General features: G+C 36.2%; 1 protein-coding gene across 2 annotated transcripts in view; it reads right to left on the reverse strand.

Moving 5' to 3' along the window:
- Positions 1-344: 344 nt before the first annotated feature.
- DOCK1 (dedicator of cytokinesis 1) overlaps positions 345-17,224 on the reverse strand; it is a 570,673-nt gene continuing 553,793 nt past the window's right edge. The window contains exons 51-52 of one of the 2 annotated variants that reach the window (XM_032801591.2): positions 13,233-13,378; positions 345-1,877 (exon numbers count right to left, since the gene is read on the reverse strand). In XM_032801591.2, coding sequence (XP_032657482.1) covers positions 1,782-1,877; positions 13,233-13,378 — 242 coding nt within the window. In that variant the 3' untranslated portion in view covers positions 345-1,781. The remainder of the gene's footprint in view (positions 1,878-13,232; positions 13,379-17,224) is intronic. The other variant, XM_032801590.2, reaches the window with a different exon arrangement.

Genomic DNA, 17,224 nt, shown 5'->3' on the forward strand with positions numbered 1-17,224 from the left:
CAGTTGTATGGAGAAATTTTGGTCAGGTGGCATGTTCTCTCTCTGCTGTAACAAAAACTGCTTGGTTGTGATCCAAAGCTACAAGGTGCTTAAAGGCAAAATCATTTGCATATTTATCTGACCAACTGAGCTGACAAGGACTATTTGTATATTTAATGAAGTTGTTGCTTTACTGCTCTGTAAGTCATGTTTCTGCCTTTTATTTTTATCTGGTTGGCATCAAGTAAGCATTAAAGCGCCATGTAAAACTAAGCTATTTTATGTGCTGTTTATACAAGATTGGCTTTAAAATTGAAATAGACTGTCAATTGCAATGTGAATAGCATATAAAAGATGCACCCTCATAGTGTTGAAATTCTTATTTATTTCAACACTACATATATGCATCATAAACACATTATGTAACTATTATAAAATAATAAGGTAAGAATGTAGAATTTATCAGAGGCAGTTTCAAATTTTTCTTGTTATAAATCTGCATTTCAGAAAATTAAAAGTACAGACATTTAATAAAGCAGCTCCTGAAATTAATAACACTTCCATAAAAAGGATGAAAAATATATAAAGTAAATACATTTATTTTCTTAGACAAACCTTTTTTTAAAAAATAATCCTTAATTTTTTGAGTCAATGATGTATTTAAAACAATCTACTGTACGATTATAAAGATTGTAGATAGCAAAAAATATATAGTGTGAGGGAAATAAAAAACACAGAGGAATAAAAAAAAAAAGAGTTACTTTCCTTTTCTTTTCCCTTATCATTGTCCAATATTTTCAGATGCCAAATTTGAAAAAAAAAAAAGTTAGCTATTTATACACTTCCAGCAGTTACAATTAAAAACACATAAGGAATCATTTGCAGATACTTTAAATCATTATTATATGAAAAGCAGGCAGCAAAAATTAAAAACATTCTAAGAACCATCATATATATAAACTTCTGTACAGAATGATGACACAGGGACAAAAAGATAACATTCAATTTGTCCTAATCCACCTAAAATATTACACAGTATAAAAAAAGCTCTTCCTGTTATGTTCAACTGTTTGGTTGTAGAATCACATCAGGTCCCATATTTGTATACTTAGTTTCTTTTCCTATAAATTAGTGCCTGTTAAGTAGCTAAAAAGTTATCTTAATTTAAAATGGTGTCAGACAGAAGGAGGAGCAGCCAACCAGTAATGAACGTTTTAAAAAAGCTCATCAGAAATCAGCTTATTTATAACACAGAACAATCAAAAAAAGCTACGGGAAAATCAGGTTTCTGAATGTGTAATGCACTGAATATGTTTGTTATTTGAAGCTATCATAATGCTGCTTCTTGGTATTGTTATTAGGCCCAATCCAATGCCCACTGAAATCAATGTGAGTATTCTCACTGACTTCCACAGGTGTTGAGATCAGGCCCATAGTGGCCAACTGTCATTTTTACACACCAGTATCCATTTCTATTTTCTGTTAAGTAGTTTGGTATGACAAAGCAAAATGTTCTGGAATAGGGAGTAGTGTATTGTCAGTTGACAAATGCCTCCCTGCTTTGAAATAGGTCGCAAGCTCCTCCCAAGAAATGGGTCACCATTGTCCTGTGACAGCTTTATTCCAGTGACATGATCTCTTTAGAAAACTATTTTCATGTTACAGATGAGTTCCGTTCAGAGTTAGAATCATTTCACTAAACGTTAGACACTACAGGCGTGAATGAGGTAACTGTTATATACCTTAAAATATTCAGGGAAATGAAATATTACAGCTTCATCTTTGGAGAAATGCTTTCTTGTTCACTGGACAATCCCAGAGTCAACAGATGTTTGCTTTCGAGTGGTCTTTGGAGGAGGCGGTGGTGGAGTTTTGCTGGGTAATGGAGGTGGTAGGTGCTAGAAAACATGAATTTTGAATAGAACATGTTACTGATGAACTGATTTTGATGAACTGGTTGTTCATGTATGATTTCATATACTGCTCTGAATCTTTATCTGCTTTATTCCTGAAAACTTCCTCTCAAACTCTGCCATTATGAATACAGTTTTGCTTCTAGCTTTTCACTTACAACCTAATTTTTACTGCTGACAATAACAAGTCTCTCAAGAGTTATTGATTAACTATCTCAATATTACAGAAAAAGTCTACTGAAAGAACTTGTCAATTTTTATATCCCTATACTTTATATTGATTATCAGTCTGTACTAATTGTTGTCACCCCTAAACACTAGAAGGTTTAAAAAGTACTTTGAATTACAGCTCTATTTCTTGTCTTTTCTTTTTTCTTTTCATATTTTATATTTTTAGAAAAAGCACCACACTAAAAAAAGAAAAAGGAATAGATTAAATAGATTATAAATAGTTTTCATCTTATTACTGGATATTTGATAATCTTCAACATTATTCAAAATAACTTCTGAGTTGATGAAAAACATTACAAAAATTATCTCTCTACATTATAGGAAATCATATAACAACGTAACAGGGCTGTCGGTTTGCTTCAGAGCGAATGGAAGGGCAAATATAAGCAAGTATTCCAATTGATCATGGAAGTCAAATGATTTATTTTCATAAAATTCAAGCTATATGTATGATGACAAAAATTCATATTGCTGAAAGAATACAAGGACATTGCAGGCTTGTTCATACACTGTTTACAGGCTAGATTTCAACAGCATGTTGGCTATGAAATCATTGCAGCTTTTCAATCACTGCACTGGAAGTTATACTGCAGCATTGCACCCGCTAAGTATTTGTTTTTCGGTTCATAACATCCTTCCCCCGCTGGTGAAGATAAAACCCACCTTTGCTTTTTTTGGTTTCTCTGTAATTCACTTTTTTGCCATTTACACTCATGTTATATGCCCCCCTTTCCTCAACCCATTCTTGTTATACCTTATTAGATTGCTATCTGACACTCTTCCAAACAAATGGTTATAAAAACGTTAGCCACACACTAATACTTTAAATTACAACAACACTGCGAGTTTTCCATGTTTCCTGGTCACTGCCATGGGAACAATTCAAATGTTTGAAATAGCTTAGCCTTTTATTGCATGTACTGTACATGGAATCTTGATATTGGCGTTTCATTTCTACTTCTCATGGCTCCATTTTTAGATTGTTTTAGTTACTAGAATTCATTGTAAATAAGATCTTATTTTGATTAGTGTCTGGGAAGGCAGTCCATAATTTCTAAATCATAGTTACACACTCATGCTATTATGAGAACATCATGGATAGACCATGTGAAATTACATTATTTGAAAAGAAGCCGAATATTGTGATACAAAAACCTAGTGGTTCTGGATGACTCCCTGCCATTTCACATAATTCCCTCCATTCATTTTGGGCAGGGTAAGCCCTAGAGCTATGCTGGATATGTTTGCTCATATTGAAACATTTAATTTACTTATTGAGAACCTGCAGAAATGTCAGGGAGTAGAGGAAAAGTATTTTTAAGGTAATTTAAGGTCCATTTCATGGCTACATTTTAAGACAGCAGCAAACAGAGTTAAACATGGGGCTTGAAATATTTACCAGCCCTCTATTAGCCATAGGCAGATACAAAAGATGAGGGAGGGGATTGGATTCCTACTGAAGCTCTATTCTTGGATCCTAACTCGAGAGAAATGTCTTTCATATCAGTCTCTGCCTGGTAGGTGTCAAATTTGAAGCCTCATCTCCTCTTTCTGACTACTGGAGGAGAGGACCGCTCTCTCTCTCTCAGCTATTCAGTGGTGATTGTGATGACAAAGTAGTCTTGGTTGCTATAGTCCTGTCCGCGCCTCCTGGCTGCAGCAAAGGGAGGTAGATGGCATTTCTCCCCTACACATACTCTCATATGAAAAGCAAATACTGACTCTTGCAGGGAGGGGGCCTTTGCTAGTCTCCTCTTCCATAACCTCTATCTTTGGGTCCTCATCCAACCATCTGCAGAGTGAATATGACATGTTTCTTGCTAGTTTTTGCTGACTTTTACAAACTTCTGATAGCAATTGGGAAAGTAATCATAACTGGTAATTTTAATCTGCTGCTGGATCGGAAAATATGAACAGCAGCAAAGACAGTTGGGTTGTATCTACAGATGAGGGAAGATAACACTGCATGAGTTCCTGTTTGTAAGATTATATTTGCAGTCATAAAGGAAAGAAATCTTACAGAGATTGATAGTTTAGGCTCCACACTTACCATATGAAGGTGCCTACTCAATAGTAATGAGTCTATTTTTCCAAGACCTGATTAAGCATACCCCATAATGAGGAATTTCACATCCATAGTCCAGTTAAAATTTTCAATATGTCTTTCCAGAGAATAGCCAGATTACCAAGGAAAGCTTTTATCCTATAAACAGCATTGCTGCATTAATTATATGATTAATGAAAATAATGCTCAGAGCAACATTCATTTTCACTGTTTGTCTAACAAACGATGTACAATTTTCTCCTGAATTACATTGACATACAATTCTCAGTGACCTCTGTATCAGAAGATCAAGTCAACATACTATTTAATATGAAAAATAGACAGCTAAAATTAGAATTTATTTTTGGTTAAAAGTGAATTTTTTTTTTCAAAATTGGGATTGCTTTTATGTTGTGCTAGTAACTTTCCGTTTCTAGGTCTGATGGTCTGAAGCTTTAAGTTTATTTATTCCTATCTGGCCAAAATTTTTGAACGTAGGTCTCTAAAGTTAGGCTCCTGAATCCGTACTTATGCACTTGAATATAAGTGGCTTGATTATTAGAAGGATCTGCAGATTTCAACACTTTTGAAAAACAGGACATTTCTATTGAAGTATTTACATATAGATTTATGAACCTGGTGTTAGGGATCCGGTTTTGAAAATTCTGGCCACATTAATCTAGGATATAAAGTGAACACTTAGTGGCCCAGACCATCAGACACAGAAACTGCAGATCACTAGTAAAACATAAAAAAAATCAAACCAAAAGATTTTAGTTTCCTACTAACATAATAAACTGCATATCCCTTCTGAAAAACTTTATGGAACATCACAAAAAAGTGACTTAATATTCCTTAGTATATTTTCCTCACAGGCATTTTAACTTCGTATTTGCCATTAAGCAAAACTACTTTAACTTTATTGATCACATAACTTACAAAGAGCCATTTTGAATTAAATTAACTTTAAACTGGTAGTAATTGGCAATTTTACAAATCAAAGTCCTTAATCAAACCAATGGGGTTTTTGTATTATCATCACTCATAGAAATCAAATGATCAATTATCATAAAATAGAGTTGAAGACCTAACAGGGAAGAGCATATATTGAAAATACAGTGAGGATGGGCTAAATATACTAGCCATAAACAACATGCATATTATGTGAAAGTGCTCACATTCTGCAAGTAAATTAGCCAGAAAAGAAATAACAGAGATAGTTGGATAATTAATATAATTGAATTTACAAATTCCATTATAATGTGGGCTAAATTTAGCACTCATTCATTTACATAAGCTACCACAGAATATATTAGTACAACATTTAATGATGCCAAGGCAACAGTATTGAGAAATCAGCTAGACAAAACTTAACAACCAATGAGAATTGGTACAAAAACAAATTTGGTCACCTAAGAGCTTACTAGTCTTTTCTTTTACTCATCTATAGTATGAATGGTGACATTCATACTCAATATGAAATTGGGAAAATGATCATTACACTCACAAAACTGGTATCACCAGTACTCAAAACAATTCCACATAGAACATTTCTGAAATACAAGATCAAATTTCCCTTGCATTTACATTTAATTAAAGGTGCTCCACAGAGTTCATGTTTATGTTTCAGTGGTAATAGTGAGTTCTTCAATTCTTGGAGATTGCTTTTCTTTCTGAGATAAAGATAGTGTCTGCCAGTGCACATTAGAACCCATTTTCAGCAGATTCCCTGACTCACGTGCACCTCAGGAGAAATGGGAACCTTATAAAAAGGCACATCTGGAAAATACAAGCATTTTGTCCTTTCCATTTCAAATATTAAATTGCTCCCATTTGTTTGGCTTTCCTCGCTACAAAAAGAAGTAATCAAATTTAAAAATCTCTCCTTTCTCCTCACTCTCTTGTAGAGATAGAGCACAAAACGTTATACAAACAGAAAATAAGAATTAAAAAAGGCAAAAAAAATTATTTCTTAATCTACAGAAAAGAAAAATATGATGAGTGAAGGGTTTTTGTTGCTCAGAAAGCAGTATAAAACACACAAACTGAATTCTACAATGAAACCTTGTGGCACTGTACAAGAGATGAGTTCCTATATTCTTATTTTATTGGAGTTGAATAACAAGATATATGGTTAGCTTCCAAAATCTGATCAGGAATACCTGACTTTTCAGAATTAACTGATTTCACTTAATAAACCATAAATTGTGGGAGGTGTAGGATGGATATTAGGAAAAACTTTTTCACTAGGAGGGTGGTGAAGCATTGGAATGGGTTACTTAGGGAGGAGGTGGAATCTCCTTCCTTAGAGTTTCTTAAGGTCAGGCTTGACAAAGCTCTGGCTGGGATGATTTAGTTAGTGGTGGTCCTGTTTTGAGCAGGGGACAGGACTAGATGACCTCCTGAGGTCCCTTCTAACCCTGATATTCTGATTCTATGAGTGAATGAAAAGTAATCAGGACATGAGCTACATAGTGTTGTGCAACAATTTTCCAGCACTGTTGTCGAAAATTCATTCTCTTTTACTATTATTTTTACAGTGCCACCGAGTCACACAATCTATAAACAGCAGCAAGTTTGTTATTTATCTATAGAAACAAATGACGCATGGCAAAAATTTATCAGGATATAATACTCACATAATTAAAATGTGACAATATGCCAAATCTTCAGCTGGTATAAGTCTGTATAGATCCACTGATTTCAACTGAGCTACACCAATTTACACTAGTTGGATATTTGGCCCAATATCTGTAAGCCTGTCACGTTTAAAATACTATACTGTATAGTGCTGATTTGGCCGGTGATGGTAGTGCTCATGGCCAGTGATGATACTCATTAAGAAGAGTATCTTGTCTCAACTAGGTAAAAACACACAAAAAATGGTTATATACCTATATGGTTATTGTTGTTCTTTGAGATGCATCATACACATATACAGTCTACTGCAGGTGTACATGCACCCAATCATGCACTCAAGTGGGAGACTTTTGCTTGCATGTGCCTTCACTATCCTCATGCGATTGCTGCTTTCCTCTCCATTCCTTCGTACTGTCAGAAGCTAATACTCTTAATAGTGGGGAAAGTGGAAGGGTCATAGAATATGCATAACATCTTGAAGAACAACCGTTATTGTAGGTGATTGGGTTTGTTTTTTTCCCCTTTGAGTGACTGTGCAAATATACATTCTACTGCAGGTGACTCACCAGCAGTTTCCTAATAGGTGGTGGAACTCTGATTTGGAGACTGCAACACTGACTTGATGAAGTTGACATCATTTTGGGAAACTTGAGTGATAGCGTAGTGTCTGGAAAAGACATGTATAGATGTCCATGTTGTTGTTTTGGAAATGTCCAATACAGGAATGTTGCTCAAAAAGCTGGTGAAGAGGAGTGAGCCATAATAGAGTGAGCCATTATCTTTGGTGGAGGAGAGACCTTAGCAAGATTGTAGCAAAGCTTGAGGAAGACTGAAATTCAGTGAAAAATATGCTGGGCTGTAACAGGTTGTCATTTGATCCTTTCAGCATAGCTTACAAAGAGCCTAAGAGAGGATCTGTGTGGTCCAGGTAAAACTCCAAAGCCCTGCAAACATCCAAGATTTGAGCTTTTCTTCAGCCTTGGAAGAGAATACTGGGAGGGCAAATTGTCTCATTCAGGTGCAATGCTGATATGACCTTAGGGTGTGGCATAAAACAGACCTCGTTTTTGTGAAAAAGTTAACTGATCCTCCTGCCTGAAGCTCTGAGAATCTCCTCACAGGGATAATTGCTACTAAGAATTCTGTTTTCATTGATAACAGCAACAGTGATGTTGTCATCAAAGGTTTAAAAGGGAGAAAAGTACTATCGATCGAGCAGGACAATACTAAATTCAGGTCCCATGAAAGTACTAGATTAGACACAGGAAGGCACATGTTAATAAGTCTCTTTAAAAATCTGGAAACCAAGGGATGCAAAAAGATAGAAAACCCATCCAATGAAGGGTGTATGGCAGAGAGGATGCAAGGTGGACAGTCTCTGATCTGGCAGAGAGACCAGAGGATTTCATATACAGTAGGTAGTAAAGTATATGTCTAATCTCTGTACAATCTGGAGATAAATGGTGAGATTCCACCCAGACCGAAAACCTTTTCCATTTCATTGCATATGTGGCTGTAGAGGAATTCTTTCTGCTGTTCACCAAAATGGTCTGGATATCTTGGGAGCAGAGCGTCTCTTCATTGCTCAAACAGGAAGGTGAAGTTTATGGCTGTGAGGTGGAGAGACTGTGAGTTGGAATGCAGAGATATGACTTGGTCTTGAGACAGGAAAACCTCAACCCAGGGTAAGTCAACAAGTGGCCAAATGGAGAGTTGATTTAGGTCCATGAACATATACTGTCTTGGCCGACCAGGCACTACAAAGATTAAGCGTGTCTTGTCATTCATCATCAGAATGGAAGTGACTGGAAGGAATGCATAGAGCAGATTTCTCCATCATGAGAGGAGAAAAGCATCTGTCATGGAACTCTGGCTGTGACCTGCCCTGGAGCAGAATCTCTTGCATCTTTCATTCAGATTGGTTGCAAAAGAGGTCTATTACCAGGCATCCCCGAATTTGGAAGATCTGGTGTAGAATGTTTCTTCTTATTGACTACACAGAAGGTCCATGAAGTTTCTGCTGAGGGAATCCACATTAGTGTTTGTCACTCCTGGAAGGTAAAAGGCTTTTAGTGAGATATTGTTCTTTATACAAAAGCTCAACAAATGGATCGCTTCCTGGCACAGCTGATATGACCTTACACCTCCCTGCTTGTTCAGCTAAAGCATAGCTAGGTATTGTCTGTGAGAACTTGAACCGCTCGATCCCTGATGGTTGATCTCTCAGGCCCAATGAATAGCTCAGAGCTCTAGCACATTTATAGAGAATGAAATCTCCTGAGGATTCCAAAGTGCATAAGCCTGAAATTGACCCAGATAACCCCCTAGTCTTTGGTGGACATGTCTGTTACAACAGTCATAGTTGGTTCCAGCAGAAAAGGAACCCCTTTGCGTACATTCTCAGGATCCAACCACCAATCCAGGGACTGAAGCAGTTGTGGAAGTATGCAAATCAGCATGTCCAGAGAACATCTATTTGGAAGATGTACTGAGTGAAGCCAGGCCTGCAGCCATCTGAGGTGAAACCTGGCATGCTGTCATACACATGGACGAAGCATGGACCTCCTCTTAGACTGACATTCTGATGCAGATCTAGATGCTCTTGGAACAGTCCAAGATGCCTAATAAGGCCCAGGAGGGTATTCTAATCTTTGTACTGCCCATGGTGGTGGGTACCATACTGGAGACTCTTTGTAAGGATACTGTTCTTGTTCCCTGGTCCAGGTGTCCCTAGAGCATGACCTGTATATAGAGCTGAAAGGCCGTGGAGGAAACATAGGTCTGTCATTGTCAGAGTCTGAAGAGGAGAAAATGTTGCTCTCCTAGTGAATGGAAGAGCAGCTCCAGATGGTGTTAGTGGAGGTTTTGGTACTGCTAATACCTAGTGGGGTCCTAAAGGTGGAAGGAGACAAGGTGGTTGGAAGGCAGAAGGCTAGAGCTGTGCTGAGGGTTGCATGGAAGATGCAGGAAGAACCAAGGGGACAATGAAGCAAATGACATTGATGGTGCCGATGCACTGATGGCTAATGCAGTCAGTGCCAGACGATGTAGTATAAGAGAGTCTGGCAGAGAGAAACACAGAAAGTCCTTTGCTACAAGGAAAGCCTGTGCTATAGACAGCCCTGAAATTGGAGGCAAGCATTTCTTTGCCATACAGAAGGTATGAGCACATGTGTGCTAGTTCTTCACTTTCCCCTAGTTCTTTTCAAAAGCCAAGTGAAACAAACAGACCTTGTAGTGTGCCCTGAAAGTCAGCTATTCTGAGCTACTTCAGGCCAGGGGTGAAAGGATGTTCAAGAAGTCCAGGGCTATTACGGAGACTGTTCTGCCAGCAGCTCATTTTGTTGAGAGGGATGTAGCATCAGGGCATCTGCAGTGAATCTCAGAGAGAAAGAGAATCTCTCAGGTAGACTAATGCAGGCCATTTAGGGCTTTACAAGTGAAAATGAACTCCTAGGGTCAGATCCTTGGCTGATGTAAATTGTCATAGCTTTATTGACTTCAGTGGAGCTATGACAACCTACATCAACTAAGGATCTGCCCCTAATACTTAACTCAACTTCCAGCTGAATCTTACCAGTTTTTTTATGGCTAAATGAGGATAGCACACAGTGAAAACTTCTTATAATCATTTTCTTCACATAAGAGGAGTAAAATAATCTGCAATGCAACATACAAACATGCAAACTCTGGATTGCTTCACTATAAACAGATTTTCACTATATTCAACATATTCCAGTCTGAATGTTCTGATGCATCAGTATCTCAAAATGTCAAAATAAATGTTATCACCATCATTAACAAAGTTTGTTTTCATTCTTTTATTATGCATCTCTTCCTTCTTTGCCACACTCTTTGTCAAGTTTTGTATCTGCTGCTGGATTGATGGAAATCTTCTCATCAAAACTGTTATCCTGTGAATAGTAAGTATTATAGCCAATATTTATAAATGTAAGTACTCCTTTGTCTATTTTCTTTGAGTTTCCCTTTTGACTATGAATGCTAAAGAGGCAGTTGATTTTGTATGCGAAGATGTACATGAACCTGTGAAGGAGCACAAAAGCCTAGAGGAATGCCTTGATGTAATAACAATCCTTGCAAGAGTCCTAGGATTCTTTTCATGTTCATGTACATTATTAAGAATTTTTTGTAGCAGAACAAATCAGACAATGCAAGAACAAATATATATATGGATGTGCTAGTTAATATTTTTAAAATGACAATGAACAAGATAACAATCAAAACATTATAGTTAGAAGATTATTGGGATAAAAAGAATTAAGTAAAGTAGGTTAACAATGGATTCCAAATAATCTAAACGTAAAAAAAATAAAAATCTCAAGCACCATAAATGATTATTGGTAGCAGTTAGACCTAAAGTACTCAGAAAGATATGGCCATTTCTTGATACATTTGTCATTGTACTCTTTTCTGTTCACTGAAGCTTTTTCATGTCTGACTTCAAGGCAAACAGTATTGTGCCAAGTACTTAATTTTAACACAGTGAGATCTTTCCCATTCTGTAATATCATTTTTAAAGCAATTGGGATAAGATCATCTACAGAACTTTTCAATGGTTTGTCCTTATTGATGCTAAGAATAGATAAGTTAAAACTAATCAGAATCAAGAATGTTAGTTATCTCATTTATAAAATACCATAGCCTGCAACCATAAACTGTGGGGGGGTCAGTCATAAAAGTTATAAGAGCATATCTGACTCATCTTTTTCATGCCCTGCACCAGTCTTCACATTTTGCTTTTGATAATCTTACTGGGGTCCAAGTACAAAGTGAAATAAATGCAATCATTGCTATAAAATTGGAAGCCTTTCTTAAATTATATGAAATATAATCCCTTCAGCTTTGTGTCAAATCTGTTTTCAAATCTACCTCACAGACTTTGTCACTGTTCATTCACCCACATTTTCTGCTCTTGAAGAGTTTATGAAGTCTAGATAAAGAGCCAAGCACTCAATTGTTGTCTTATAAAATTGCAGGAGCTTATTATCTAAGGATTTAGAACTTATTTTTGATTAACTTTTCAGGTTGTGTTCAAATCCTGAGCTCCTTCAGAAACTGGTTGTTAGGGATCAGGACATTTTGGCAAGATAGAGTAAAAGAGAGAAAACATTCTGGAGGACTGTAAAAAATGTGTAAAACCTCACAAAGTCCCAATGAAGCATGGTATTATGATCCTCGTTTTAAAAATAAGGAAACTGAAGCTCAAAAGTTAACTGAATTGTCCAAGATCATTCAGCAAGTCAGTGGCAAAGTCTCAGAATAGAACCCTTATCTTCTGATTCTCAAACCTGTGCTTTAGCTATTATGCATGTTTCTTTCCTGTTTGTACTTGAATAAATTCACTAGCACTTGTCCACAGAACTGATGATCAGATTAAATAAGCTTTGCAGTTGAGGCACAAGACAAGGAATCAGAAAATCTGGGTTCTATTTCCAGAATTACCACAGACTTCATGCATGACCTTTGGCAAGTCACTCAGGGCCTGATTTTCAGAAGGGGAGGGTATGTACAACTCCAGTTGCTCAGTCTGTCTGAAAAATCTGGCCTGTAGTGTCTCTGTAAACCATATTCTTCACCTTTAAAAATGGGGAAATTTCCACGTAACTTTTCTTCCAGACTTGATCAAGTTTCCATTAACTTTTTTTAAAACAAATTATTTGAAGGATACATTTCAGAATAATTTTGTTAATTCAGACAAATCTGTGCATCTCTCTGATAAACAAACTGAAAAATTATCATTCTTACTAGGAATTTGCACAGGGGAACATTCCTGCATATGACTGTATCTCTCTTTTCTAAAAAGGTACACATTTCAAAGCCCAAATGATAGCCTTCTCCAAAAGTGCTGAAAATTTTTTGAAAATCAAATTATTTTTAATACTTGCAATATATTCTAGTTGCTTTCGGGAAATAAGAAAGCTGAAAAATTATCTGCCCCTGCCTGAATCTGAAAAATATGTTCATGATGAAAAATGTTTCAGGGATTTGCTCCTTTCAGCGGTAACTGTGCTTGCCTATATAGGAAATGACACAGAACTAAAAAATGTAAAGCTGTCAGAAACATACTTTATTTCCTCTCCTGAAATAGAATTGTATAAGAGTATAAAAACTAATTTGCTGCTGCAACTACATCCTGTCACTTTAAGCTTCCTTGCTAACATATTTAACAGTGTTTTGCTTTATATTTAGTTTTCTCCACCAGAATGAATCTAACTTTACTTACAAGTCATTCAGAATGAGCTACCACATTCCTTCATGTCCTGATTAAGACACTGTTCTGTAGCAGGAGAAATCATTTGGATGCGTACATGTCTGCTATCAGCATTACATAGAACTTCATGTTCTTGGCCAGTATAATGTTGCAAATAAACTAGCAGAAAATCATTTGTACCTCTAAGACTTACCCTTTGATGTGCAGCGGGGGGTGTTGTAGGGCTAATCAATTCTTGATTTTCCATGAGATTTCCATAATCTGCCATGTTACCTTTGAGAGGAAGAGGAGGAGGAATGTCTGCCATTTCCAAACTAGAGATACCATTCAGCTCCAGATCTGTAAAATTAACATTTAAGTCTCTGGATCATTCAAATCTTAAGATGCAGAATGTTCCTTCAGGCATTAATACTATGATAGAGATAGTGCCCATGCATCCATTTACCCACTCTTCATTTCATAGAGTCTATAATAATTTGCTGCTCATGGAACAATAGCTTTTAAATTAAAAAAAGAAACTGCTGGAATCATGAAAGTAAGGATCACTAGGTCAGGGTAGGTCAACTTTTAAGTGTACAGTCTGTATCAACACTGACAAGGTCTCTCCTTGTTTAATAAAAAAGGAAATTGTACAACATTGTCACTTGTCTCAGATTTCACTTGCTGATATTCACAGAACATTTAAAACAAATAAAATTGTCTCAGCTGTAACCTCTGTATATGTGCATTGTACATCCAAGGTATACACAGAATATAACAGAGCAGAGCTTTATTTACTTTTCTACTTTTAGAAATTTAGACTTTTAAAAATTAAATACACTAAAGAAATCCATAATTAACCACAAATCCCTACTGAAAATTTTCAAAATCCAGAGCACCATAAGAATGGCCATCCTGGGTCAGACCAAATGTCCATCTAGCCCAGTCTCCTGTCTCTCGACAGTGGCCAATGCTAGCTGCCTCAGAGGGAATGAACAGAACAGGTAATTATCAAGTGATCCATTCCCTGCCTCCCATTCCCAGTTTCTGGCAAAATTATATATTATATTATATTATATTATATTAGTTGTTTAAATAACTAACATTATAAATCAAGAGAATGTACAACCAATTTTTTTTTTTTTAATTTACTCACAGAAGGTGGGGAATAATCATTAACAGGGTGAAATTTAGCCCAGTGAAGAAGATTCGAACTAGGCCTATGAACCACTTAATTTCTAATTAAGTCTTGTTTTGAAGGCCTAAGTGGTGCATAGGTCTTGTGCTGGTCCTCCTCACAGGGGTAAATTTCACCCACGGGAACATATTCAGCCATTCTTCCACAGGCAAATCTTCCACTGGTTTAAGAGAGAGCTCTGCAGAGGAATGAGCACTGATAAGGCCCTTCTTATAATACATCATTCTGTTTATAAATTGGGGAAAATTGTTGTCACTTAAAAGTGGATTTTTTTTGAGTAGATGGAGGATTTGTTAACACTGATTCTTTTTTAATGCAGAGTATTTGGCAATATCTTATATTGTGTGTTTTTTCTGGTTTTCCTACTTTTCTATTTTCTTCACTAGTACAACTTTAGCTTCAAGACAGTTGTATTGATTTATCACTGAAATCTCTTTGTCATTTCATCTCTATGTAGTCCATTCAGACTACATCAGCTAAAATAACATCCCTCATCCATCACTTTCAAATTCTTCCAGTGAAATTCTTCAACTCAAAACTTGTCATTTCCTTCAAGGACCTGAGCAGTTCTATGGCTTCCTGCTTCACTGTTCTCATTTCTGTCTACTTCCTCCTCAATGAATCCTGCCTCACTTCTCCCATTATCTCCTTTTCTCTCATTCTTATCCTTCCTTTCATTCTGTTCCCTACACTTGGAACTCCCTCTCAGATCCAAAAGTAGCAGGCAACCCACCACCTCTTCTTACAGACCCCTCAAAACCCACTTATTCTTAAACACATCATCAGAATATAGCATTACAAAAAAAACCATTTTTTTAAAAAAAAGCTTCAAACAGACTTCTCAGATAGCCCACGTTTTATGTGTCTATTTAGAAATTTAAGCTCCTGATGGGAAAGACTGTCTTTTCGTAGTAAAAATCAAGTTTCATAACATTCATAAGGCATGAGTCTTCTTAACAACAAAATTTAATACAATACAATAGTAATACATAAAATAAAATGACACTTCCACAGTGATTTAATGGAACATTTGGAGAACCTTGGCAGAAGTAAGATTTGTGTGTGTATGGAGTTTTGACAAGTGTCTGTTTTTTCTTTGGTTGATGTTCTTCCATATTTAGACTAGCTACATGCACATGTTTAACCCTAGGTTAACCTATAGGCTTTAATCTAACTGTAGTTTTTGAGAGGAACATTTAAACGCCTTCACATTTAATCGTATCATTTCTGAGAAAGTTAAAGAGTATTTTATTATGTCTAAATAAACACCTTAAAGTGGGAGATTTATGCCTCTTTAATAGAGAAATATAAGTGTACTGAAGACTTCCCCTAGGTATATTAAATGATAGTATAGTACGTATTAAATATTAAATCATTGTATGCTATCGTGGATAAACTACTAAAAACTATCAAGAAGATAAAAGGTCAAAATGTTGATGTCAATTAGAATGGTGAAATTCCAGTGACTATAACAGAACTCAACCATTGTAACTGAGAGCAGAATTTTACTTATAAAATGTAAATGTACACAACTGTAATCCCTGAGTTAGGGAGATAGAACTAAAATATTCATACAATTTAAGTTTAAGAAACACTTTGCTTAATGAAGCACACACATATTTTTACTTAGATTGACATAAAAATAGCCTAGTTTATAATTTCAGTGCTGTCACAGAAGAGCTAATTCTTAAAGGTGAGGAAAATGATCAAATTTTCTATTAAATACGAAATTTACTTTGATTAGAAAATGAAACTTTTGAGTAAACAGAGCACACATGTAGCCCTCAGTAAAATAGATGCCTTTGATGTTTACATTATTTTTAGTAGCTGTAATTGTATTTCAAACTCATTTGATTTTAATTTCTGGTCAAAGGAAATTATACAGGAATTTCTGGTAAAGCATTTTAGAGTATGAGAGTATGAGAAAACCTGGCTCTCTGTTTCTTTAGAGCCAAATCTACTTGTCCAAGCTTAGCCTGTGAATCTCAGATAGGCACTGGGGAGATCCATGGAAGAGGTAGAAAAGAAATCATTTCCTCAAACAAAGGAGCAGCAGAGGAGATGCCTTGTGGAGACTACTTCATTTTAATAGATGGACTAGCCTTGACAACTCCTAGTGACCCCCAGCACTGGCTGGAACTGCATAATAGTAGATTTTATTCCAGCCACATCCATGCTCCTCTTCCAAATAACTCTGTCCCCCTGTACCACTGTGTAGGGGGTATGCACTTCTTACCTGGCCTCCCCAAAGCCGGGACCCACCTGTTCCATTGCCAGATAGCATTGCACATTTATAGAGAAGCAGCAGGATACGTCCCAAAGTGAAGGACTTTGATATATACAGTATTTGTAACACACTCTATTTTTCATTTAAAATCAAAGTTCAAATTTAGCCATGGACCAAAGTCCAGCACTTCACTTAGCAGACCATTAACATATATAAAATAAGTATTATGGCCTGAATGGGCAGTCCAAAAGTCACCTTACTGCAGCAAAAAGTTATTTAAACAAAACCACATAATTTCACTGTTATTATTTGGGGAGGAGCTGTTTGCCTCAATATTGTATGTCTATTTGTGATATCCTGAAGACAATGTACCCCCTACCAAGCTCCTCTTGGCTTGAATTCATCTTGAATTCATCTTGATTTCTGAACATTTAAGTGTAAATAAGTCTAATAATTTCTTTTTGCTACAACTGTGCAGGGTACTTTATCAGAGATGACAATCATCCAGTGTTGTCTGTGTATCCCTTAACTTTATTTACTATATGCCATTAGGAACAATTCTCAACTGGCAGGGATCAACTAGATGATTTCAGTCTTTTTCATCTCTACCTTCTTTGATTCTGTGGAGCAGATTATCAATTTGTAGTTTTCATTCTCCTAGATAATCAAGAAGCAAGCACTATTCTCATAGCTCAGTATATGATTAACTCTTTTTAGCCAGCTTGCTTCACAAAAATTATTATCCAGGAATTATCTAAAAATGTTAAGAGTTATCATTCTT

Source organism: Chelonoidis abingdonii, chromosome 15 (assembly GCF_003597395.2).
Source record: "Chelonoidis abingdonii isolate Lonesome George chromosome 15, CheloAbing_2.0, whole genome shotgun sequence".
Lineage (NCBI taxonomy): Eukaryota > Metazoa > Chordata > Testudines > Testudinidae > Chelonoidis > Chelonoidis abingdonii.